This window comes from Delphinus delphis, chromosome 20, assembly GCF_949987515.2.
Source record: "Delphinus delphis chromosome 20, mDelDel1.2, whole genome shotgun sequence".
Taxonomy (NCBI): Eukaryota; Metazoa; Chordata; class Mammalia; order Artiodactyla; family Delphinidae; genus Delphinus; species Delphinus delphis.
This window is the reverse complement of record NC_082702.1, coordinates 14,724,137-14,748,666: the sequence shown is the minus strand read 5'-3', so window position 1 is coordinate 14,748,666 and position 24,530 is coordinate 14,724,137. Positions and strand designations below refer to the sequence as shown.

Sequence of the window (24,530 nt, the reverse complement as noted above, 5' to 3'; positions counted from 1 at the left end):
GCCTTGATTTTAAAAATAGCCCATATAGGTATATGTATTTTAGGATTATAATATCTCACTCTAAGTATTGCTTTACCTCACTGAATATTTTTGATAATTATTTTTATATCTTTTCTATATATTTTAGGGTTTCCATTAAACTGATGTAGAATTAAACTGATATAGAATTATATCAGAATAACTTATTTTAAAAAATTCCTACTTGAATGGGAGTGACTTTTACCTAGGAAAGTACATAAAAATGGGTGTCTTGAAGAAGTTCTTTCCTGTGCTATAATGGAGTGTTTTCAGGAAACAAGGTGTCAGACCCCCCCCCACCCCGCCACTCCCCCAGGAGGGAAGGTGGAAAGTAGGGGTTCTCAGAGTGCCAGGGTCACAGATTTTTCTGAAAGGTTTACATGGGGACCCTGGTTGGGCCCATCACTACCTGATGGAACACTCCCTGACTGGTACCTTTTATTTGTAGACATGATGCTGAAAATGCTCTTTCAGCGTCTTGAAAGTTTTTATATTTGAGAAGTTTACAGAGAAACCCCTAGCAAAGGCTTCAGGTCCCTTCTGCTTCTTTGCTCTTCAGTACCTCCCCTAGACCTAGTGTTAGATTAATTAATAGTGTGATCCTTGGACCAGTAGCATCAGTGTCTCCTGGAAACGTGTTAGAAAAGCAGATTCTCAGGCCCTGCTGAATCAGAAACTCTGGAGGTGGGGCCCAGCAATCTGTCTTTAAGAAGCCCTTTGGGTGGGTCTGCTGTACCAAATTTGAGTTACTGACACACATCTGCTCTCTACCTGGCCCTTGCACAGGCATCTGGATCCTCTTGGAATCTCTACTCCCCAGTGCCCCATCCTGGAATTTTCTAGTCCCTGCTACTTGAAGGCTGTCTTCCACTGCCCCTACGCTTCCTGGCTTTGGTTTCTAGTGAGTTCTGTGGTATGTATGTCCATGTTTGTGACATTCTGGGAGGGGTGGCCCAGGCTGTGATTTACCACCTACTGCTGCAGGCATTAGTGGTGTTCAGAAGGGAAGGGAGAAGCTGTGCTCATGTGTTTCCCACTAAACAGAGAGACTGACACTCTCTATAGCTGTTTTATTTTTATTTTATCTCCTTGTCAACTTCACAGTGTAATAAATGCAGTTTATGTAAACATCTCTACTGGGAGATGCATAAATATAAGTATTTATGTGAACATATAAAGTCTGCATATGTGGGTAATCTCCCCATACATATCATTTATTTATCCATCATTACACACCTGTGGTGTCTAGCTGATTCCTCTACCTTACTTCTGTCTCTGTACCCATCTCTACCTGAACATGTAGTAAATATTTTATTTTGAAAATAGACAAATATTATGTTTCCTTTGTGTTTTCTCTTTCACGGTGGAGCCTTCCCTCTGCTGGGGCTTCACTGTGAGACCCGCAGGATTCAAGGTCCTTTGGGAGGTCCTGGCTTCTCCTGAATCCTCTCTCACCTCTCCTAACTGCTCTCTCTGGCCAGCTCTGCTGGAACAGAAGGTCTTGCCTGCCACCCTATGGCCGCAGGTGACACAGCAGAGGTGTGGGCAGCTGTCTCTTGACTGATTCCTAGTCTCGCCTCTGAACCTGAGTTCCCACATGCATGGATTTAAGCACTGTCTTTCTGAGGAAGGAATTGTGCTCATTTTCCTCATCTCCTCTTGAGGGGCTGTTTCCCGTGTTTATTGACTCCTCGTTTGTGCCCATCACTTGCTAATGTTATCCATGCTGCCCTCTATCTCTGTGTAAGATGGGAAAGCCTCCACACTTGACTGTCTCTTGTTTTTCATCCAATGTTACTCCCTGAATATACCCTCCAGGGGTATCTGTCTTTTTCGTTCCACATCTAGCACAATCCTTGTGTATCCACCTCCCTAAGGACTGTTTCTTTTTTTTAATATATATTTTTAAAAAATTTATTTATTTATGGCTGCGTGTGTCTTCGTTTCTGCGCGCAGGCTTTCTGTAGTTGCAGCGAGAGGGGGCTACTCTTCGTTGTGGTGCGCGGGCTTCTCATTGTGGTGGCTTCTCTTGTTGTGGAGCACGGGCTCTCGGCACGCGGGCTTCAGTAGTTGTGGCACACGGGCTTAGTAGTTGTGGCTCGCAGGCTCTAGAGCACAGGCTCAGTAGTTGTGGCGCACGGGCTTAGTTGCTCCGTGGCATGTGGGATCTTCCCAGACCAGGGCTCGAACCTGTGCTCCCTGCATTGGCAGGCAGATTCTTAACCACTGCGCCACCAGGGAAGTCCCAAGGACTGTTTCTTTATAGTGATTTTATGCAAAAACTCCATATGTTCTTCCTGCCTCCTGTATCCCCATGAGCACCTCTCTCTGCCCCCATCTAATTATTTCTTCCCTCTCTCATATCCTATTGTTCTGTTAGTTTTCTGCCCTGAAAGTTGACTGCTAGCTTCTTAGTTTTCTGCCTTAATTTCTAAGTCATAGATTACTTTCAGGCTAAAAGTTTCCTTCTAACCACTGTTTTATTCCTCATCATTCATTGGAAATTAAATCAATTTTTAATAATTTGACTCATCAGTGATTTAGACTAGCCCTTCTTCCCCAGTTCTGTAGTTTTGTTTTTCCCTTTTGTGGTCATTTTTATTTAAACTTTTGACCTTACTGAAACTAGAACTTCCGTCCAAAAATGTATATAGAGCTGAAGTTTTTGCCCTGTTTTTTTGGGCACTGTGTTTAAGGTGGTATCTCTGGGTACTCAGGTAACCTCATTCCACAGATTTCCATCTGAAGTTATTTTCACTATTGTTTCTTCTAATGATTTTGTAGATTGCAGGTCAATTTCTTATTCAACTTACCAGTGACACAGTAGTTTGTATGGCTTTTAATTTCAAAGAATATTTTTTCACTTTTTTTCTTTTTAACTGATTTTTATCTGATGTTAATTGTAACCAGATATGTTCCCTAGATAGGCATGACTAGATTTTTTTCCATTGTGTTTATAATTTAAATGGATTTTCACATCTTTAAGCCTCAGAGCCCAGATAGGAGTGTGGGAAATAGGACTCCTCAAAGGACAGAGATTAAATCTCAAAGCTCTTAGATTTATTAAGCAAACTCAGGTCCAGGGTAAAAGGGTTCTGTACCCCCAATTCCAATGTGTGGGTTTTTTTTCCTCCACACATCCAAGCAATTCTGGGACACCAAATGAGTGTCCTACAATTCAACTCAATTCTGACACTGTTTACCCAGAGATAGCATCAGATTCCACAGGTGAGGGGCTCAGTCCTGCAAGACTGTTCCCCACTCCACCCACCCAAGGTATCAGTCATAAGTCCAGGTTGTCACCTGGGCTTCTGACCAACTGGCTATAGACTGGAGGTTCCAACAACCCCCTCCTCATTTAATTTGCTGGAGTGGCTCACAGAATCCAGAGAATCATTTTACTTACTAGATTACCAGTTTATCATAAAAGATTATAACTCAGGAACAGCCAGATGGAAGAGATGCATAGGGCAAGGTATCGGGGAGGGGTGCAGAGCTCTCATGCTCTCTGAACACGCTAGTCTCCCTGAATCTCTACCAACCTGGAAGCTCTCCAAACCCCAACCTTTTGGGGTTTTATGGAGGCTTCATTACATAGGTGTGATGGATTAAATCATTGGTCTTTGGTGATTGATTCAATCTCCAGTCCCTTTCCCCTCCCTGGAAGGGAGAAAGGGGAGAAAGTTCCCAGGGCCCCATCATCACCCAATCTGCTGTTATGTTTGATTTATTATAGATAACCTGTCAGCCTGGATCTCTCTTCACAGACTGTGTACACATGTCTACACATAAGGATCTGGATTATCTCAGGATCCCACCTCCTCTGCTCCCACCCCCCCAACCCTCCATCCCTTCTCTGACACTTTTCAGTCCCTCCATTTCATTTGTGCTCCTCTCAGCCCCATGCCTGACTTTGGTGCCCACTGAGTTCTTTTAGAAACACTCCACATTCAGGGATATGAAATCCTTGGTGAGGTCTGTCAAGGATTGGAATAGGGTGCTGGGCTGATCCTCCTTCCTGAAACCCTGTGCAGTCGGGGAGGCTGATGCTAACATGCAAACCTTTTTCTTTTTTACTTCTCCAGGCAAAGGGATATTGGGAAAGATTCTGGAGTAGAGTATTAAGATTTAAGAGTATTCTTTGAATATTTGCACCATGATGGGCCTTGGAGGTGCCTTGAGGGTGGTGCTTTGAGTGGAGTAGTTATCAGGAAATTGTGGATTTTAAGGAAGTCAGGAAAGAAGAGATCACTGACAATTCAACAATTCAGGGTAAGCTCCTAAAGGACTCTTTCTGGCTACTTAATGCCCAGAAGCCAACCCCTCACCTCTTATCAAAGCTATAGGCCACTAGGCGCCAATGAGGTTCATGTAGCATCAGATCTATCTATGCTTTTCCTTAATGTGGGGATTTGGGGTCAGAATTTAAGGAAGCACCAAAAACACTCATTAATCAAGATAAATATTTTAATGTATTATCTTAAAAATAAAAATGATGAACCAAATCTCCCCCTCCCCCCAATCCATGATGAACAAAACTGTCAAATTATGCCTCCTCTTCACCCCTGTCTCCCTCACCATCACCACCACCACCACCACCACCACCACCACCACCACCACCACAAGCTCGGAAAGTTTCCTCCAAGCGATACCTGTACCAGGGTTTGCTGGCTCGAGCCGTGGGGCTTCATTATACTACTACCACCAGGGAACCTTTTGCTCTTTACCCAAGTCCAGCCTCTCCACTCCTCAAAATCCCGGGCACACAAGACGAAAGCCACTCCCACCGCCATTCCAAGTTGGCCCAAGCCAATCCCGCTCTCTCCGAAAACAGCCTTGGTGTTCCCTGTCTATAGTGGCGCCCCCTCCCAACCTCGGGGACGTAAAGCCGGTGTCGCTCCTATCTGGGCGTCCCAACAGAGCATCACCCCCCTTCCCCACCCTCCAAGTGCTTTACTCTGAGCCGCGCCCACATCGGCCCGCCTCTGGTCCAGCCCGTGCCCACCCTGGTTTCAGCTCCGGGAAGGGGACACCAGTGGAGACTTGGGTGGGGAAGCTTAGCTCCCCCGCGCCGCTGAAGGTCAGTGCGCACAGTCTGGTCACCCGCCGCTGCAACACCGGGCTCCAGGACCACATTTCCTAGACTTCTCGGCGGTGTCCGCGACGCTCTCGTGGCCTGCAGATCTCATTGGCCCTCGGCGGAGAAACTGGTGAACCTCGCGGTCTGGGCACCTTAACAACGGGCTCCTAAATTTAGCTGTAAAAGAGGTGCAGATGTGAGAGTCACCCTGCCATGGAGAAGCCCACGCCCTCCTCCTCTCCACCCCAAGACTACACTCTCCAGAGGCCTCTGCGGCCACTTCCGCCCTCTCTTCCGCTCGCCCCTTAGCGTGAGGAGTTGGCGTAACAGGAACACTTCCGGCCGGTGGAGTCCGCCCATTAGGCTGGTTGGCAACGGTGTAGACAACTGTATTCGGGTCCTTCTCACACCTCTGCTCTTGGTTCCCGAGCTTCAGCCTCAGAATCGGTAACGTGCACCCCGCGTTCCGTGAGTGCCCAACAGTCACTGCCTCGTCCACTCAGCATGTCCCCATGCTTGTCCCGGTTTTACTCACGAGGGCACAGTCTGCCTTAGGGACAAACCCTTACTCCACTGCTGGAGGATATGGGCTTCACTCTCTGGCCAGAGCTTGGGGCTGAGCTTGAGGGTGTTCCGTCACCCTGGGCCCTTTCTCCAGGAGGCTAGATGGGAATTGGCTTGTGGTGGTGAATTCTGTGACACTCCCAATCCCCAGTAGTGGGGCTCTGGAGCACACCCCGCCTGCACATGGGAGGGTTTTTCCAACTAGGCATGCTCTTTTTTCTCTTCACATCCTCAGATCTGCCTTCTGAGACTTTGCCCTTCTTCAGGGAGAGCACTCAGGAGATCAGGAAAATGGCCACGGGGCTCCTGAAAGCCAAAAAAGAGGTGAGAATTTCCGTAAAATTCCATCTTGGCTGTCAAGAGGGTGAATCCATTCCCCTTTTTTGCTCTGGAGGCTGCCTTGTTGGTATTGGGCAAAGCTCTTTCCTGGTCCTGGAGGAGTGGCTTACATGGAGTTTCCCTCAACATTTCTTTCTGCTCCATCCATACTTCAGTCATCCTCGAAGTAGTTAATTGTGAACAACACACATGGAGCAATTTAAATAAAAATACAGGGACATCCAGGCTTAATTGTCCAGTGATAAGGATGAAAGGCAGGGACAGCAGAGTAGACTGTGGCCTGAAGTGGCTAGGGAGGACTTCCAGGAGAAGTAGGGCTGTTTGAACTACCCCTGCGAGTCTGGTACATTGGAGAATTGGTGAAGACATACCAGTGGGAGGGCAGGAAGAATGGTTAGTCTGAGGCTGGGCCACTGGGCACACTGCCCTTAACACAGTGTGGGAAGATCGTATTTTAGGTTGATTTTTAAATAATGTACTGGTGAAGATACAGACTATCTTCACCAGTACATGATATAGTCTAACCTGAATTTTACATTTGAGAGCATTTTCAGCATCTGGCAATGGGGAGATTTCACCAAAAATTCTGGATTGCTTGCCTCTCAGAAAATAAACTGCACTCTACTTTGGTGTCAGGGAATTTGAGCTGAACAGTGTCTGCATCATTTGGACAGGTCCTGCAGAGTCTATTTGCTGTAGTTTCCATAGTATCCTCCATACTGAGGTTGAAACCATTGAAATCTAACGTTTTGCCTGTCTCTGTAATTTTTATTACCTGCCTGGCCCCAGAAGGATTTTTATTTTCCACCTCTCTGAGTCTGGGTGGCCAGGTCAAGTGCCAGGCTGCGGAGTGTAGACTTTGTCTTTGAGTAAGATGGATTTTTTTTTTTTTTTTTTTTTTTTTGCGGTACGCGGGCCTCTCACTGTTGTGGCCTCTCCCGTTACGGAGCACAGGCTGCGGACGCGCAGGCTCAGCGGCCATGGCTCACGGGCCCAACCGCTCCGCGGCGTGTGGGATCTTCCCGGACCGGGGCACGAACCTGTGTCCCCTGCATTGGCAGGCGGACTCTCAACCACCGCGCCACCAGGGAAGCCAAGTAAGATGGATTTTGAAGGATGTTGAGAAGGGATTTGACATAGGAAATCAGAGCTATAGGCACATAGGAACTTAAGGGGAAATTTTCTAACCCCTGAGAATGGTGACTGTGATGAGTTTGACTTAATTGAATAGGACTGATATTTATTGAGCACCAACACAGTTGCCAGGCTTGTTTACTATCATTTTTGATATGCACTAACTTTGTTATTTCAGATCTGCCTTCGTTGTCTTGATTTCTTGTTTTTTTTAAATAAATTTATTTATTTTAATTATTTCTTTTTGGCTGAGTTGGGTCCTCATTGCTGTGCACGGGCCCTCTCTAGTTGCGGTGAGTGGGGGCTGCTCCTCCCCATGGTGCACGGGCCCCTCACTGTGGTGGCTTCTCTTGTTGCGGAGCATGGGCTCTAGAGTGCAGGCTCAGTAGTTGTGGTGCATGGGCTTAGTTGCTCGGCGGCACGTGGGATCCTCCCGGACCAGGGATCGAACCCGTGTCCCCTTCATTGGCAGGCGGATTCTTAACCACTGCACCACCAGGGAAGCCTTCTTGGTTTATTCTTAATCCTGGTCTCCATGTTAGAGATTTACAATTTCCTAGGCATTATCAGAACAACTTTGAGAGTTCTGCATTTCTTATTTGTAAAATATTATATTCATCTGAAAAGTGTTAGTACCAAGAATGCATGGGAAATCTGGGGCATTTCCTAAGGTAACATTGAATCTTTTGTGTGTACTTTCTTCCCCACTTATAATGTTACTAGGGAAGCATTCTGATTTTCTGGGAAAAGCCAGAAATTTGTGTGAGCTGACTTTTCCTGCTCTTAATACTTTAAAAAAGAAAAAAGAAGAAAAAGCATTATGAAAACTTGACGAAAGTGCACAAGCATTTGAATTGTGTAAGTTGTTTAAGATGAAACCTGTGTGCCTAGAGGAGTACCTGGCACACATGATATGTTTGGTGCATGGAGGAACCACACCTTAAAGAAATTAATTTGAAGGAACTAATAAGTAACAAGGGAGTTTCTGTTTGTTTTGATATGTTATTTGGGGCATGTAATTAACCACATATTTCAGGGGGTTTGAGGAGGAGTTCCAGGTACTCTAATATGCATGACCTCTGAATTACATGCAACAATTTAAGCAAATATACAGTAGGATATTAGCTATCACTGCCTGAGAGGGTAAAGTAGAATTTGTAACAAATGAGTTGGGCTGGCAGGAACATGATGTTACTAATTCTTAGTATTTTCTCCTTGATTCCATTGAACAAATTTGCTGAATGTTTACTGTTTGCAGAACTCTTGATAGACTACATTCAGTGATGTGTAAAGCACAGCCTGCACACTTATGAGTCTTGCATTTTATTTTTAGATTTCTCTATCATTGGGATTTGGTCAATTTTATATACATACACACACACACCCCTACATACATACATTTTGATAGACCTTAATGATAAGATCGTATTGTATTAAAGCTAGTGACATTATATCTACTCAGACCCATTTTTTAATAGATGAAGGAACAACCAACATTTATCCAACTGAAAGCGATTTCTATAATAGTGCTTTGAGTGAATGATCCAATCCACTAATTCTCAATTTGGGGGAACATTTAACTTGTTCCCAATATTTAACTGTTGCAAATAATGCTTCTGTGGTCAACTTTGTGCATGAAATTCTTTTATAGATTTGTATTTATTCTCAAAACTAAAATATGACAAAGTGAGTAGAAATAAATATTTTGAAGCAATGAGCACTCACACCAGTTGGAGCTTTGGAACCCTGCTTGTTCTAAAACATGTGATCCTATCAATTATTTCTTCCTTTTTTGAGATTCCTTTCTTCCATCACCATGTTTCACTTTACATTGTGCAGTTTTTTTGTTTTTGTTACACTGTGCAGTGTTACATTCCCAGGGTAGACCTACCAGTGCAGATCTTCTTCTCTCATGTGAATGTTCACAATAATGTCCTGATTTGTTTCCCCATGTTGATATGTTCCTTTGCTACCCATTGCATCTGTAATCCTCACGTCCCCCAAACATTACAGTAACATCACTTTTCTGTTCAGAAGTCTTCCTTCAGTGTCTCAACAACAGTGTCTTAGATATTCAGGGCAGTCTTCAGTTCAAATGTGTTCTGTTTATGACATCATGTTCTGACTATTCATTCTGAAAATGTGTTTATTGCCAGCACAGTGGAGTAATCTCTTTAATTTAGATTAAATTCACTTTTTAGGCACTTGGCTGGAAAAAGAGAGAAAAATAACTATTCAAGTCATTCAAATAAATCTCCTCTATCACCTAATGACTTCATGCCTGGGAGGCAGTGAGAAATGGGAGGACTGAATCTGTTGCTGTGTGAATCTCTCTTAGGCGTTTGTGACAGCATGAGCATCTTGGCAATCAATTAACCTTGATCTCAAGGTTAATATTACTTGCAAAGTATTTTTCATATAACATGACTCCTTTATCAATGTATAGGTTAGCTTTGCTTCATAAAAAACTACCCAAAACTTAGTGACTTAAAACAAAATAATTTAGGGACTTACCTGGTGGTCCAGTGGTTAAGACTCCGTGCTCCCAATGCAGGGGGCCTGGGTTCCATTCCTGGTCAGGGAACTAGATCCCGCATGCTGCAATAAAAGTTCCCGCATATCGCAACTAAAAGATCCCACATGCTGCAATGAAGATCTCACACGTGGCAACGAAGATCCCGAGTGCTGCGACTAAGACCCTGTATAGCCAAAAACTAAATAAATATTTAAAAAGAAAAACAAAATAATTTATTAGCACACAATTTGATAGGTCAGCATTTTGAGCTGGGCACAGACGGATGTTTTGCAGGTTTCACTTGTGCTCTTGTTGCTGCAGTCAGCTGGTGGTTTGACTGGGGCTGGGTGACTATCCATGCATGACAGTTACCAAGCTGGTTGTCTCAGGTGTGTTGGTTTTTCTTGGTTCTTTTCCATGTAGGCTTGGGTTTGTTCTAGAGACTCTGCTTAGGCTTGATCAAACGATGGTCTTGGGTTTCCCTACACAGCAAGAGAGAGGACAACCCCAGTGGACAAGCACGTTTTAAGCCTCAGCTCGTGTTATGTTTGCTAATGTCCCTTAGATCAAAGTGCAGAGTTGTGGAAGGGACTAACACAAGGGTGTAGATATAGGGAGATGTTATACAGTGGGGTTCATTACTGTAACTACCCTCTGGTCCCAGTGATCCGTGTCCTTCCCTTGTGCAAGATAAACTCACCCCCTCCCAGGATCCCCAGAAGTTTCATCCTCAAAGTCCAGTATCATATGCATATCAGTCTGGATGTGGCTAAGGCTTCTTCAGTGAAACTCTTTTTGAGTCAGAGATGTATACTAAAAAGACAATTTATTTGTTTCCCTCTACCCCCAACTACCCGCCTAGCATACAGTGGTGAGACATGGACAGGAAAACTGCAATATACACCCCCATTCAAAAAGGGAAGGAGTTGGAGGCACATAGGAGGCCTCTTCATTTTGAACTGTCTCCATCCCTTTTAGTAAAGCTGATATGACTTCTTTAGAGTATATATATATATTTTTTAATTTATTTATTTTTTATTTATATATTTTTGGCTGCGTTGGGTCTTTGTTGCTGTGCGTGGACTTTCCCTAGTTGCAGCGAGCAGAGGCTGCTCTTTGTTGCAGTGCACAGGCTTCCCATTGCAGTGTCTTCTCTTGTTGCACGTGAAGGCACGTGGTCTTCAGTAGTTGTGGGGCACAGGCTCAGTAGTTGTGTCTCATGGGCTCTAGAGCACACCCTCAGTAGTTGTGGCTTTCGGGCTTAGTTGCTCCGTGGCATGTGGGATCTTCCCGGACCAGGGCTTGAACCCATGTCCCCTGCATTGGCAGTCAGAGTCTTAACCACTGTGCCACCAGGAAAGCCCTGATATAACTTCTTTAAAAACTCTTTGGGTTTCCCATGTATCAGATTATATTACTCTATTAAACAAAAAGCTACAATCACATTTCCTTTCCAGATACGCCTCTAATCTTTGGGCAGGGTGTCAGTGCTATGGGACAATACCTGTAAGAATCTCAGAAGCCCTTTTGTCTACTAGGTATCACCTTAACAATTTCAGAGGTCATAACATTTGGGTCTTTTAGCCAAACTCTTGATCTTTACCCTGAGGCCATTTCTTATTTTGAGACTCTTGTTGGCTGGAGAGACTGGAGATGTAAAACAGTTTTATTTTCCAACCCAGCAAGTCTGGCTTGTCTATATTTCCTCTAAATTATGCTTGTGAACTGCTTAGTTGTTTCTTTAACTCTTCTCTTTCTATACATTATCATGTATAGAAGCTAGGTAGAAGCATCCAACTGAAGCTTTTATCAGGCTTTCAGGAGATCTGTTTAGTCAGATGTGAAAATTCATTAGGTATTTTTTCTTTATTCTAAATTAGTCCCCCAGACTGCTAGCTATGTTGCTACTCAGTGGGAGAGCTTTGAAATGGATCATCCAGTTAGTGTTTACCATACCCTCCCTACATGCATGGGTCTCAGACAAAGAAACCATGAATCTTTCTAGAGCTGCAGGAATACCAGTTGTATTAAACTTGTTGAAATGGTGTAGGTTGGTCTGTAATGTAGCTCCTTTGTCAGAGATTTTCAAGGGATGTGTGTGTGTGTTTATTCTGAGGAGGATCTATAAGATCATATCACTACAGGGACTGGGCAGGAACTTGAATGAGTGAATAGTCTTTTTCTCTCTAACATTTAATTATGAACAGCTTCAAACATAAAGAAAAAAATACAAAGACTTGTACATTGACATTCACATACCCACCACCTAGATTCAATGATGAGTATTTTGCAACATGTGCTTTACCACCTGTCTGTTCACATGTGTAGTCCTCTACCATCAGTTCAAGGGTAGTATTCAAATATTGCCTTAAATGCACAATAGAGGACAGAGTTTTATATTCCTTTGACCTTCAGACTTTCTGTAGGCTGCTACAACCTGCCTGCTCTCTTTCCCAACTAGCCACTTTTCATTCTTTATTCCCTCCCATCTCACATGCCTTGTCTGGAGTACCTAGCCTTCCACGCTCCTTCATCCTTTGAATCCTGCCTAGCCTTTAAGACCAAGATCATACTGCCCTCTCATGAAACCATTTCTGATCTCTGTATCCTACAGTGACCTCTCCCTCTCCAGATTCCTCTGACCCAGTGATTTGCAACGATGACTATACACAGGAGCCCTTAAAAGTATAAAAGCCTTATCCCTGAAGAGTCTGATTTTATTGATTTGTGGTGGGACCCAAGAATCTGTAATTTAAAACACCACACAGAGGGCTTCCCTGGTGGTGCAGTCAGTGGTTGAGAGTCCGCCTGCCGATGCGGGGGAGGCGGGTTCGTGCCCCTGTCTGGGAAGATCCCACATGCCGCGGATCGGCTGTGCCCGTGAGCCATGGCCGCTGAGCTTGCGCGTCCGGAGCCTGTGCTCCGCGACGGGAGAGGCCACAACAGTGAGAGGCCCGCGTACCGCAAAAAAAAAAAACACAAAAAAACACCACACAGAGAATTCCCTGGCAGTCCAGTGGTTAGGACTTGGCATTTTCACTGCCGAGGGCGTGGGTTCAGCCCCTGGTTGGGGAACTAAGATCCTGCAAGCTGCGCGGCACGGACAAAAACAAAACAAAAACCCAAAAAACAAACCAAAAAAAACCCCTCACCACACACTCACTGTGTGGAGCAGTCAGTTGTCTGAGTCCTTACATTTATCAACTCATGTGATCCTCAGCACAACCTGGGAGATAAACACTGTTATTCTTAGTTCAGAGAAGAAGAAACTGAGGTGCTGAGAGGTTAACTAATTTGCCTAAGGGTATACTAGTTGGGGACAGATAGGTTCCAAATCCAGGCAGAGTGTTTTGAATCCAGGCTCTTCACCACCATCCACTTCCATTCCTCAGGCCTGAGCAGTGCAAGTGGCAGTGTGAGGGAGGGGAAGGAGTGAGCCCTGCCTGAAGTATACATATACTATGTATACATAGTATACATATACATAGTGAGCCCTGCCTGAAGTATACATAGTATACACAGGGGTTATTCATCCCCTGCCCGAGGCTGAGCTGCTTCATGTAGAACATAAATGCTTAGACCAAGTAGTCTCTGAAATTCTTCGAACTCAGCAAGAGAATTATTCTTTTAATGTAGTGTGCATGATGTCTTCCTGCTTAGATTTAAAGCTCCCAATGGGAAAGAACATTTGCTTTTATCCCCCATAGCAGTGAGCCTAGCATGTCGGCAGTGATAGGTGCACAATGATGCTGGCTGGATAGAGATGGGAGAGTAATGGTCTTTGAACTATTGGCACGAAGGTCATGTATGGGAGGAGAAAAGTTCTTTTTTTCATTGGCTGTAAATTAGACACAAGACATATTCACAAGAGAAAAACAATCGGAAATTTATTAACATGTGCATCATGCATACACATGGGAGTACTCAGTGATGGGTAACTCAGAAGGGGTGGTTAGAACTTGAGCTTATATAGCATCTTAACAAAATAGCAATAACTATAGAGAAGTGACAAGACAAAGGAAAAGGACTTTGAGTTTCTAGGCAGCAAATTGTGGGAAGGTTAATAATATATGGGGGAACTAATGGAAGATAAGGGCTAGTTAGTAAAGGTTTGCTATGTAGATTTCTCTGGTGCCTATCCCTGGGCTGATAAGGGTCTAGAGTTGTATCTGGTGATTAATTTCTGTCCTCCTGGTAGAGAGGGGAAGGGGGACACCTTTGCAAATTTATGTTCTGCTTTTAGGCAAATGGGAGAGGGCAGAGAGCTTTTCTTGTGTCTGCTTATTAATTGCCTTCAGCTCAAAATAATCCTTATGCCAAAGTGGCATATTTTAGAGTGGTATATTCTGTTACCCTTTATTCTTCATCCATAGTAAGGTCTAGAAATCTTCTCTACCTCCTCAGGGATGCCTTTTGATCTCTCATCCTGAGGTGTGGACAAGGCAGACTCCTGGATGAGCAGAGGTGTGTTTTGTGTTAAAAGGCATTCATGGCGTTCGGGGATGTGGCTGTGGACTTCACCCAGGAGGAATGGAGGCTGTTGAGCCCCGCTCAGAGGACCTTGCACAGGGAGGTGATGCTGGAGACTTATAACCACTTGGTCTCACTAGGTAAGAATGGCTTCCCATAGCACTTAAAGTCTGGCTCACAGTATTTTCTATATGTCACAAAGAAAGGCTACTCACAAAGCAGCTTTGTCTTAGGGTTGGGCTTCAAAACAAAAATTTACCTTTTTCCTCAGGTGGATCTGGATTCAGTAGAGTTGAAAGCAGGTAGATTTATTCATATTGTGTATGCCACTCTGCATTTTTTTCCTTACTTTATCTTGCCCCAAACCCAGGAGATTTTCATTCACCGTGTTAATATGCTGTTTTTCTGATTGGAGTCACCTTTTCTTACTCAACCCTTCTACTGCAGAGAGTTCACTATTCATAGGTCCTCTGTATCACCCTCTGGGTTTCCCTCTCCATTTTGTCTCTGAGTTCTGGAATGGCCCCTTGAGCTCATAACCAAGAGTCTCCTTTTTTTCTTTCCTTATGAGCAGAAATTCCATTTTGCAAACCAAAACTCATTTCTCAGCTGGAGCGAGGGGAAGAGCCCTGGATAGAGGAGAGGCAACGTCCGCTGAGTCTCTGTCCAGGTGAGTGTGACACAGGGTAGTTGGAACCGTCTGCAGCATGGCAGGTAGGGAAGGATGAGGCATGTCTCAGGTACTGGGAGGAAGCTCTTTTCTAGGCCCCTAGTTCCCTGGTAAGGCTGCCTGGCATGACCTCTTTTCCAGAATATCATCTTCAGTTAAGGGAGGGACTTTCCTGGTTTCTTTGTCGCTTCCCTCCACCAGGAAGCCCCCCTTCCTCTCACTTCGCATTGTTTTCTGCGGAGGATACTTGTGACCAGTTCAGTCTGCTGCCATTTTCAGAAGTGGGCTTCATCCTATTTATTTTTGACTTGATATTTGGAAATTACTTCAAAATTACAGAAAATTTGCAAAAATAAAAATAGTACAAAGAACATTCTTATGTCCTCTACACATACACAAATATGTATAAATATATATGGCATATATATTTTTATAAAATGGTATCATAAAATCACCTACTAATATTTCACCCAGTTTGCTTTATCATTGGCTTGTGTGTCTCTTGTGTGCATGCTCTCCCTTCTCCCTCCACCATACGTATGTGTATGTATTTATGTATATGTTTATGTGTATATATTTGTGTGTACCTATATATGTAGGTTCATATGTGGATGTATGTTAAAAGATTTTCTAAGAATGGTGATATTCTCATATAACCACAGTACAGTTATCAACTTCAGTAAACTTAACTTCAACACAATAATTTTATCTAATACCTATCATCTACCTCTCATAATCATCAGTAGACACAGTAATATTTTTTCCTCTCCAGAACATGACCCAGTAGTGCATTTACGTGGCATATCTATTTAGTCTCTCTTAATATAGACCATTTCAATAACCTCTCTTTAGAAGTATACAGTTCCACAGCTCCTTTTTTAACAGCTTCATTGAGTTATAACTTAAATACCATAATCTACTTACTGTAAGTGTACAGTTCAATTATTTTGAGTAAACATTCCATCACTCTAAAAAGTTACCTTGTGCCCATTTGCATCTATTTCTCCTCCCATTTGAGCTCCAGGAAACCAATGATATGCTGTCTCTATAGATTTGCTGTTTCTGGACATTTTATATAAATGGTATCATAAAATATATATTTGTCTTTGTATCTGGCTTCAATACATAATGTTTGAGGTTCAGCATAATGTTTTTGAGGTTCATCCATGTTGCAGCATGTACTGGTAATTCATTCCTTTTTATTGCCATATAATATTCCATTGTATTGATATACCACATTTTGTCTAGCTATTCACAGGTTGATGTGAATTGGATTGTCCACTTTTTGGTTATTTTGAATAGTGCTGCTAGGAATAGTCATGTACCAGTCTTGATGTGGACATATGTTTTCATTTCTCTTGGGTAGATAACTAAGACTAGAATTTCTGGATTGTATGGTATGTTTATGTTTAACCTTTTAAGAAACTGCATAATTATTTTCCCAAGTGGCTGTACATTTCTATTAGCATTTATGTTTTACGTTTCTATTATGTTTATATTTTCTATTTTTGCATTTTCTAGTAGCAGTGTTTTAGAGTGTCAGTTTCTCTACATCCTTGCCAGCACCTGGAATTGTCTCTAATTTTGATTACAGACATTCTAGTGGGTGTGTAGTGGTATTGCATTGTGGTTTAATTTACATTTCCCTAATGACTGATAATGTTAATCTTTTCATGTGGTTATTAACCATTTGCATATCTTCTTCGGTGAAATAGCTACTCAGTTCTTTTGCCCATTTTTAAGTTGGATTGTTTGTCTTCTTTTTGAGTTGTAAGAATTTTTCATATATTCAAGACACAAGTCCTATATCACATACAGGATTTTCAATTATTTTCAACTATGAAATGAAGTTTCAGAAAAAAGACAAGTCTGTGGATTGTCTTTTCATTCTCTTAATGGTGTCTTTTCAAGCATAAATGTTTTAAATTTCGATGATGTTCAATTTAACAGTTTTCTAATGGATTGTGCTTTTTGTGGTGTAACTATGAAGTTTGCTTAACTCGAGGCCACATAGATTTTCTTCTTTGGTTTCTTCTAGAAGTTTTATATTTTTAGCTTTTACACTTAAGGCTGTGATCCATTTTTAGTTAATTTTTATGTGTCATGTGTGGTGAAAGTCTAAATTCATTTTCTTGCATATGAATATTCAATTGTCCTGGCAGTATTTGTTAAAAATAGTATGCTTGACATAGAGAATGGACTTGAGGACACGAGGAGGGGGAAGGGTAAGCTGGGATGAAGTGAGAGAGTAGCATGGACATATATACACTACCAAATGTAAAATAAATAGCTAGTGGGAAGCGGCCACATAGCACAGGGAATCACCTCAGTGCTTTGTGACCACCTGGAGGGGTGGGATAGGGAGGGAAGGAGGGAGATGCAAGAGGGAGGAGATGTGGGGATGTGTGTATATGTGTGGCTGATTCACTTTGTTATAGAGCAGAAACTAACACACCATTGTGGGACAATTGTGCTCCAATGAGGGTGTTAAGAAAAAAAAATAGTATGCTTTCCCTCATTCAATTGCCGTGGCTCCTTTGTGGAAAATCAGTTGACTGTAAATGATTCATTTCTGGACTCCTAATTTTGTTCCATCGATCTCTGTGTTTCTTCATATGACAATAGCACACTATCTTCATTACTGGGGTCTTATATTAAGTTTTGAGGTTGAGGAGTGTAAATACTCTAACTTTTTCAAAATTATTTTGGCTATTCTATGTTTTTTGAATTGGCACATAAATTTGGGGGTCAGATTGTCAATTTCTACAAAACAAAACAAGCTTACTCTCGTTTTGATAGGGTTTGCATTGAATTTATCAATCAATTTAGGGAGAATCACTGTTTTAATAATATTGAGTCTTCTAATTTATGGTTGTCTATTTAGGACTTTAATTTTTCTCAGCAATGTTTTAAAATGTTCACCTTACATGTCTTGTAATACTTGTGTCAAATTTATTCCTTGATATTTTATTATTATCTATGTTATTGTGAATGGTATTGTTTTCTTAATTTTATTTGTGGAATGTTCATTGCTAGTATGTAGAAATACAATTGATTTTTGTATTTTGAGCTTTTATCATATTACCTTATTAAATACAATGATTACTTATTGTCTCTTTATTGAGGATTCCTTGGAATTTTGTACGTCCTGGCTCATATAATCTGTGAACAAAAAAAGAGAGGTTTACTTCTTCCTTTCCAATTTAGATATCTTTAACTTCTCCTCTTCCTTGTTCTGCTACTCCCCTCCTTTAGCCTTTTGGCTAGAACTTCCAGTGCAGTGTAGAATGGAGTTGTTGATAACAGACATTCTTGTCTGGTTTCTGAACTTAGAGGAAGATATTCAGTCTTTTATCATTAAATATGATGTTAGCTGTAGGTTTTATATAGATGCCCTTTATCAGGTTGAGGAAGTTCCATTAAATTCCTAGTTTGTGGAGTATTTTTTAAGAATGGGTATTGGATTTTGTTAGATGTTTCTGCATCTGTTGAGATGTTCATGTAGTTTTTGTCTTTATTTTGTTAGTTTGGTGTATTTCATTAATTGATTTGCAGATGTTAAATGAGCTTTGCATTCCTGGAATAAATCCTACTTTATTATAATGTATAATTCTTTTTGACTTGCTGCTGGATTTAGTTTGCTAATATTTTGTTAAGGATTTTTTCACCTCTGTTCATGAAGGGTATTTATCTGTATTTTACTTTCTTTTTGATATCTTTGTCTGCTCTGGTATCAGGGTAATGACTACATATAATGAAATTTTCTCTCCTCTATTTTCTGTAAGAACTTGTGAAGAATTTGTATCATTTCTTCTTTAAGTATTGGTTAGAATCCCCCAGTGAAGACATTTGAACAAGGGCTTGTCTTTGTGTGAAGACTTTTAATTACTAATTCAATCTTGTTACTTATTACAGGTCTATTCAGATACTCTAGTTTTTATTGAGTTAGTTTTGGTAGTTTGTGTTTTTCTGGAATTTTTCTGTTTTGCCTTTGTTGTCCAGTTGTCGGCATAAAGTTGTTTATACTACTTTTAATCCTTCTAATTTCTGTGAGGTCAGTAATGATGTTCCCTTTTTCTTTCTTGATTTGGTAATTTCTGTCTTCTCTATTTTTTCTTGTTCATTCTAGCTAAAGATTGTTCAATTTTGTTGATCTCTTCAAAAATCAACTTCTAATTTCATTGATTTTCTCTACTCATTCTGGTTTTCTATTTGATTAATTTTTTATAAATGTATTATTTCTTTCCTTCTGCTTATTTATTAATTTGCTCTTTTTGTAATTTCTTAAGATAGAAACTTAGTTGATTTGAAACCATTCTTCTTCCTTAATGCAGGCATTTAAACCTATAAATCTCTCTCTAATCACTTCTTTAGCTACATCCCATAAATTTTTTTTTCATCCCATAAATTTTATTATGCTGGGTTTTGTTTTCATTCTGTTCAAAATATGTTTCAATTTCTCTTCTGATTTCTTCTCTGTCCCTGAGTTACTTAGAGGTATCTTGTTTAATTTCTACATATTTGTGGATTTTCCATCTTTCTTTCATTTGTTGATTTCTAATTTCACTCCTTTGTGGTAGAAAAACATGCTTTATATAGCTTTAACGGTTATTTGTTTTTTGGCCTAGCATATGATCTGTTCTGAAGAATGGTCTATGTGCACTTAAAAAGAATATGCATTCTTCAGTCATTGGATGGAATGTTCCATACATATCAGTTTGGTCAAGTTGGTTTATTAAGTTTTCTGTATCCCTGGAGATTTTCTGTCTAGTTGTTTCTATTATTGAGAATAGAATAGTGAAATTTCCAATTATTGTTGAATTATCTAATTCTTCTTTTAGTTCTGTAAGTTTTTGTCTCATGTATTTTGGGGCTCTGTTTTTAGTTGTGGATACCTTTATAATTGTTTTACTTTTCTGATTTATTGCCCTTTTGTCTTTATGAAATACCTCTCTTTTTGTCTAGCAATAATCCTTGTCTTGAAATCTATTTTGTCTACTATTAATATAGTAGCCATTCCAATTCCCTTGTGATTATGTGATTACTGTTTGCATGGTATATCTTTTTTCATCCTTTTAACTTTTAACCTACTTGTGTTTTTGGATCCAGAATGTGTCCCTTGTAAATATCACATTGTTTGATATTGCTTTTTTAATCTAGTGGGATAATCTCTGCCTTTTGTTTGGAGTGTTCAGTTTGTTCATATTTAATATAATTATTGATATGGTTTAAATCTGCCATTTTGCTATTTATTTTTAATATGTCTCATGTCTTTATTTCTCTAGCCTCTTTTATGGCATATTGTTGGGTTTTTTTTATTTAAGTGTACTATTTTCATATCACTCTTGATTTTAAATTTGCTTTGGAGTTATTTCTTAATGCTGCTCTAGGAAATAAAATATGCACCTTAATTTATCACAGTCTACCTCTAATTAATACTAATTTAGTTCCAGTAAAATATTTATACATATAAAGCCCACAATATTGTGTTATATTTACTGCCTTTTATAATAGTTTTTTGTATTTCAGAGAAATTTAGAGGAAAATATACATATGTTAACTTTTATATTTACCCACATGTTTGCCAGTTTCAGTGGCCTTCATTTCTTTCTTTTCTTTTCTTTTGATCCTGTTGCGTGGCATGCGGGATCTTAGTTCCCTGACCAGGGATCAGTCCTGCGCCCCCCCCACAGTGGAAGCACAGAGTCTTAACCACTGCACTGCCAGGGACATCCCTCAGTGGCCCTCATTTCTTCTTGTGGATTTGAGTTAGTGTCTCGTGTCATTTCTTTTCAACCTGAAGGACTTACTGAGTATTTCTTATAAGGCATGTTTGCTATCAGCAGATACTCTGAGTACTTGTTAATCTGAGAATATCTTTATATCGATTTCTCTTTTTTTTTGGCTGAATCATGTGGCTTGTGGGATTGTGAGATTTTAGTTCCCTGACCAGGGATTGAACCTGGGCCCTCAGCAGTGAGAGCTTGGAGTCCTAATCACTGGACCTCCAGGGAATTCCCTCAATTTCACTTTTGAAGCATAGTTTTGTGAGAATAGAATTCTTTATAGATAGAAGTCTTTTCTCTTTTATTCCAGCACCTTAAATACATTATTCCACTGCCTTCTGGTCTCCATTGTCTCTGATGAGAAGTTAGCACTAGTCATATGGTTTTTCCCCTTGTACATGTTGAGTCATTTTTCCTTTGCTGTTTTCAAGATTTCCTTTTTGTCTTTTTTTTTCTGATAGTCAACATTTTGGCTATGATGTGTCTAGCTAGGATCTCTTTGTGTTTATTTTGGGGTTTGTTGAGCTTCTTGGATCTGTAGATTGTTTTTCATCTAATTTGGAAGTTTTTTGTTTTTTTTTTTTAATTTGGAACTTTTTAAGCCATAATTTCTTCAGATTTTTTTTCTGCTCTTTTCTCTCTGTCTTCTCCTTCCTGAGTTACCATTACACATAGGTTTGGTTTACCTGATGGTGTCTTACGGGTTTCTGGGCTCTTTGTTTTTCTTCAGTCTTCCTTTAACTCTGTTCTTCTGTTTTAGGTAATTTCTATTGATTTATCTTCAGGTTCACTGGTTCTGTTACAAAGTCAAATATGTTGTGGTATCTCTCTAGTAACTTTGTAATTTTAGTTATTTTACTTTTTAATTTCACAATTTCCTTTTGTTTCTTATTAATAGTTTTTATTCTTTGTTGAGATTCTCCATTTTAAGTTGTTATCATACTTACCTTTAATTTTTCACACACTGTTTTCTTTAGTTCTTTGAATATATTCATAGTATCTGCTTTGAAGTCTTTTTTTTTTTCCCCTGTATCAGCATCTGGGCCCACTCATCAACAGTTTCTATTGGCTGCAATTTTTTCCCTAGGTATGTGTCACTCACTCTTTCCTGTTTCTTTGAAAACTGGATATTTTAGATATTATATTGTAGCCATACAATAAACAGGTTGCAGGCTGGATTTGGCCCACTGAGCAGGTTTACTGTTTCCTACAATAAAAATGTAAAGCATAAAATGTGAAATAAAAAATAGATTTTGGGAAGTATGGCTGAATGGGAGACAGCTTGTGATGTGAACATATGAATGACCAGTAGGCAAAGCAAAATGGCCTAGGCAGCCCTACCTATGACTGCTTTGACTGAAAACATTCTTTATTCAGCAGGATCAAAGCTAGAAATTCAACCTTGTCCCTCCTGTCCTCTGGCATTCTCTAGTCAGCAAGCCCTCAGCCAACATGTATGGCTCAGTCATCTCCCTCAGTTTTTCTCAAGTTTACGTGCAGGAAATCATCTACATTCAGGGAAACAATATTCAGAAGATCAGAAACAGCAGCAGGAGCAAGTCTTTGATCAAACCTGCTCAAGCAACAAAGCAGAAATTCAAGAGAGAGAAGAAGATTCCAAGCTTTTGTTTGGGAGAGTAAGTAAAAGCAGCACTTCAAAGGCATTCTCCAGAACCCTGGAAGAACAGCCAGTAAGGTCCAAGGAAGACAACACAGTTGTGGACATAGTGCCCAGCCCTGCCCAGAGGACAAACCTTGAGGAAACAGACAAAACATTACATGGTTTAGAAGTCTCAGGATTTGGAGCAATCAAATATGGAGAGTTTGGGCTAGGCTTTATCAAGGAGTCAAACCAGCTCAGCCTCCAGAAGACACACACAGGGGAGACCCCTTACATGTACACTGAGTGGGGAGAAAGCTTTAGCAGTATGTCAGTCCTCATCAAAAACCAGAGGGCACACTCTGGGGAAAAGCCTTTTGTGTGCAGGGAATGTGGACGAGGCTTTACTTGGAAGTCAAACCTCGTCACACACCAGAGGACACACTCAGGGGAGAAACCGTATGTGTGCAAGGAGTGTGGACGAGGCTTTACTTGGAAATCAAACCTCTTCACACATCAGAGGACACACTCAGGGGTCAAGCCTTATGTGTGCAAGGAATGTGGGCAGAGCTTTAGCCTGAAGTCAAACCTTGTCACACACCAGAGGGCACACTCTGGGGAGAAGCCTTACATTTGCAAGGAATGTGGACATGGCTTTCGCCAGCATTCACACCTCATCAGACATAAGAGGACACATTCAGGAGAGAAGCCTTATGTTTGCAGGGAGTGTGAGCAAGGCTTTAGCCAGAAGTCACACCTCATTAGACACTTAAGGACACACACAGGAGAGAAACCTTATGTGTGCACAGAATGTGGACGTCACTTTAGCTGGAAATCAAACCTCAAGACACACCAGAGGACGCACTCAGGGGTTAAACCTTATGTGTGCCTGGAGTGTGGGCAGTGCTTTAGCCTGAAGTCAAACCTCAACAAACACCAGAGGTCACACACAGGGGAGAAGCCATTTGTATGCAGGGAGTGTGGGAGAGCCTTTACCCGGAAATCAACCCTCATCACACACCAGAGGACACACTCAGGAGAGAAGCCATTTGTATGCACAGAGTGTGGGCGAGGCTTTAATGATAAGTCAACCCTCATCTCACACCAGAGGACACATTCAGGGGAAAAGCCTTTCGTATGCAGGGAGTGTGGTAGAAAGTTTAGCCAGAAGCCAAACCTGTTTAGGCACAAGAGGGCACATTCAGGGAGTATACCCTTTGTGTGCAGGGAGTGTGGACAAGGCTTTTGTGATAAGTTAACTCTCATTACACACCAGAGGGCACACTCGGGGGGGAAGCCTCATGTATGCAGGGAGTGTGGGCAAGGCTTTAGCCGGCAGTCGCACCTTATTAGACATCAGAGGATCCATTCAGGGGAGAAGCCTTATATTTGTAGGAAGTGTGGGCAAGGCTTTAGTCGGAAATCAAACCTCATCAGACATCAGAGGACACACTCAGGATAGAAACCTTGTGTGGACAAGTAGTGAAACCTTTAGCCAATAGTCACATGGCATGAGACACCAGAAGTCCCACCCAGGGCTGTAACTTTAGTAATAAGTCAGCCATTGCCAGACTCTAAAGTAGAAACATCTTATGTGTGATGGGAGTGTTCACGAGACTAATGGTAAGGGTCAACATCTCCAATCCACCTGAAGGAGAATTGCTGGCCCATTTTCAGGGGCTCTGGCTTTCCCTAGTGGGGATGGTAGGTTGTGGAAGGTCTCTTAGGTAACTTGATGGAGAGAGTACTTATTAAGTAGGTTGAAATTAGAGAATTGGTACTATTCCAATATCATTTCCCAAGTATACTTGAACATTCCTTCCACAGTAACCTGGATGTTACAAAAACAGCAATTCTAGAGTCCATCTCTTGATGTCTGTCTTACCTTCTGAGAACAAGAGACAGAAACCATGGCTGATTTAATCTTGGTTCCACAGAGCATGACCCAGCAGAGTCAGCTTCAGGGAGAGTTTGGAAAATGGTCAACTCATGGGGACAGAGATAGTGCTTGGGTAGAAGGTTTTATTATACAAAAGGCTGACAGGTAAGAAAGATTGTAGGTATCCTAGCTCTGAGTTTGGGAAGAGGTGTCCATTTTTGGAAATATCATATCTTTGCTTGCTTCCTGGGGCTGTCTCTGGTTTTCAGGTTGAATCCATACTGAAAATGTTTTTATTGACTAGTGTTTTGAGACTAGAAATGTACTATGTAGTGTTATGAAGAAAATATATACACACATATACAGAAATACAAAATGAAATTACTTTCTATTCTTCTTTGAGTTACCATACAGCATCCCATTAGTAATTATTTGGTTTAAATTTTCCCAATCATTGTAAAATATACTACTTTTT

The 24,530-nt window shown here is 41.2% G+C and overlaps 1 protein-coding gene across 2 annotated transcripts; it reads left to right on the top strand.

Annotated features, from left to right (window-relative positions):
* The first annotated feature begins 5,445 nt into the window (after positions 1-5,445).
* LOC132416127 (zinc finger protein 875) lies at positions 5,446-23,882 on the top strand. Of its 2 annotated transcripts, XM_059999384.1 has the most exons (5): positions 5,446-5,545; positions 5,898-5,986; positions 14,134-14,260; positions 14,695-14,790; positions 21,954-23,882. In XM_059999384.1, the coding sequence occupies exons 2-5, from the start codon at positions 5,954-5,956 to the stop codon at positions 23,636-23,638; spliced, it is 1,941 nt and encodes a 646-aa protein (XP_059855367.1). In that variant the 5' UTR covers positions 5,446-5,545; positions 5,898-5,953; the 3' UTR covers positions 23,639-23,882. The 2 variants fall into 2 exon arrangements, with proteins under 2 accessions (XP_059855367.1, XP_069396270.1); XM_069540169.1 differs by lacking the exon at positions 5,446-5,545 and having other exon boundaries at positions 5,958-5,986; positions 14,055-14,260.
* The last annotated feature ends 648 nt before the right edge of the window (positions 23,883-24,530 follow it).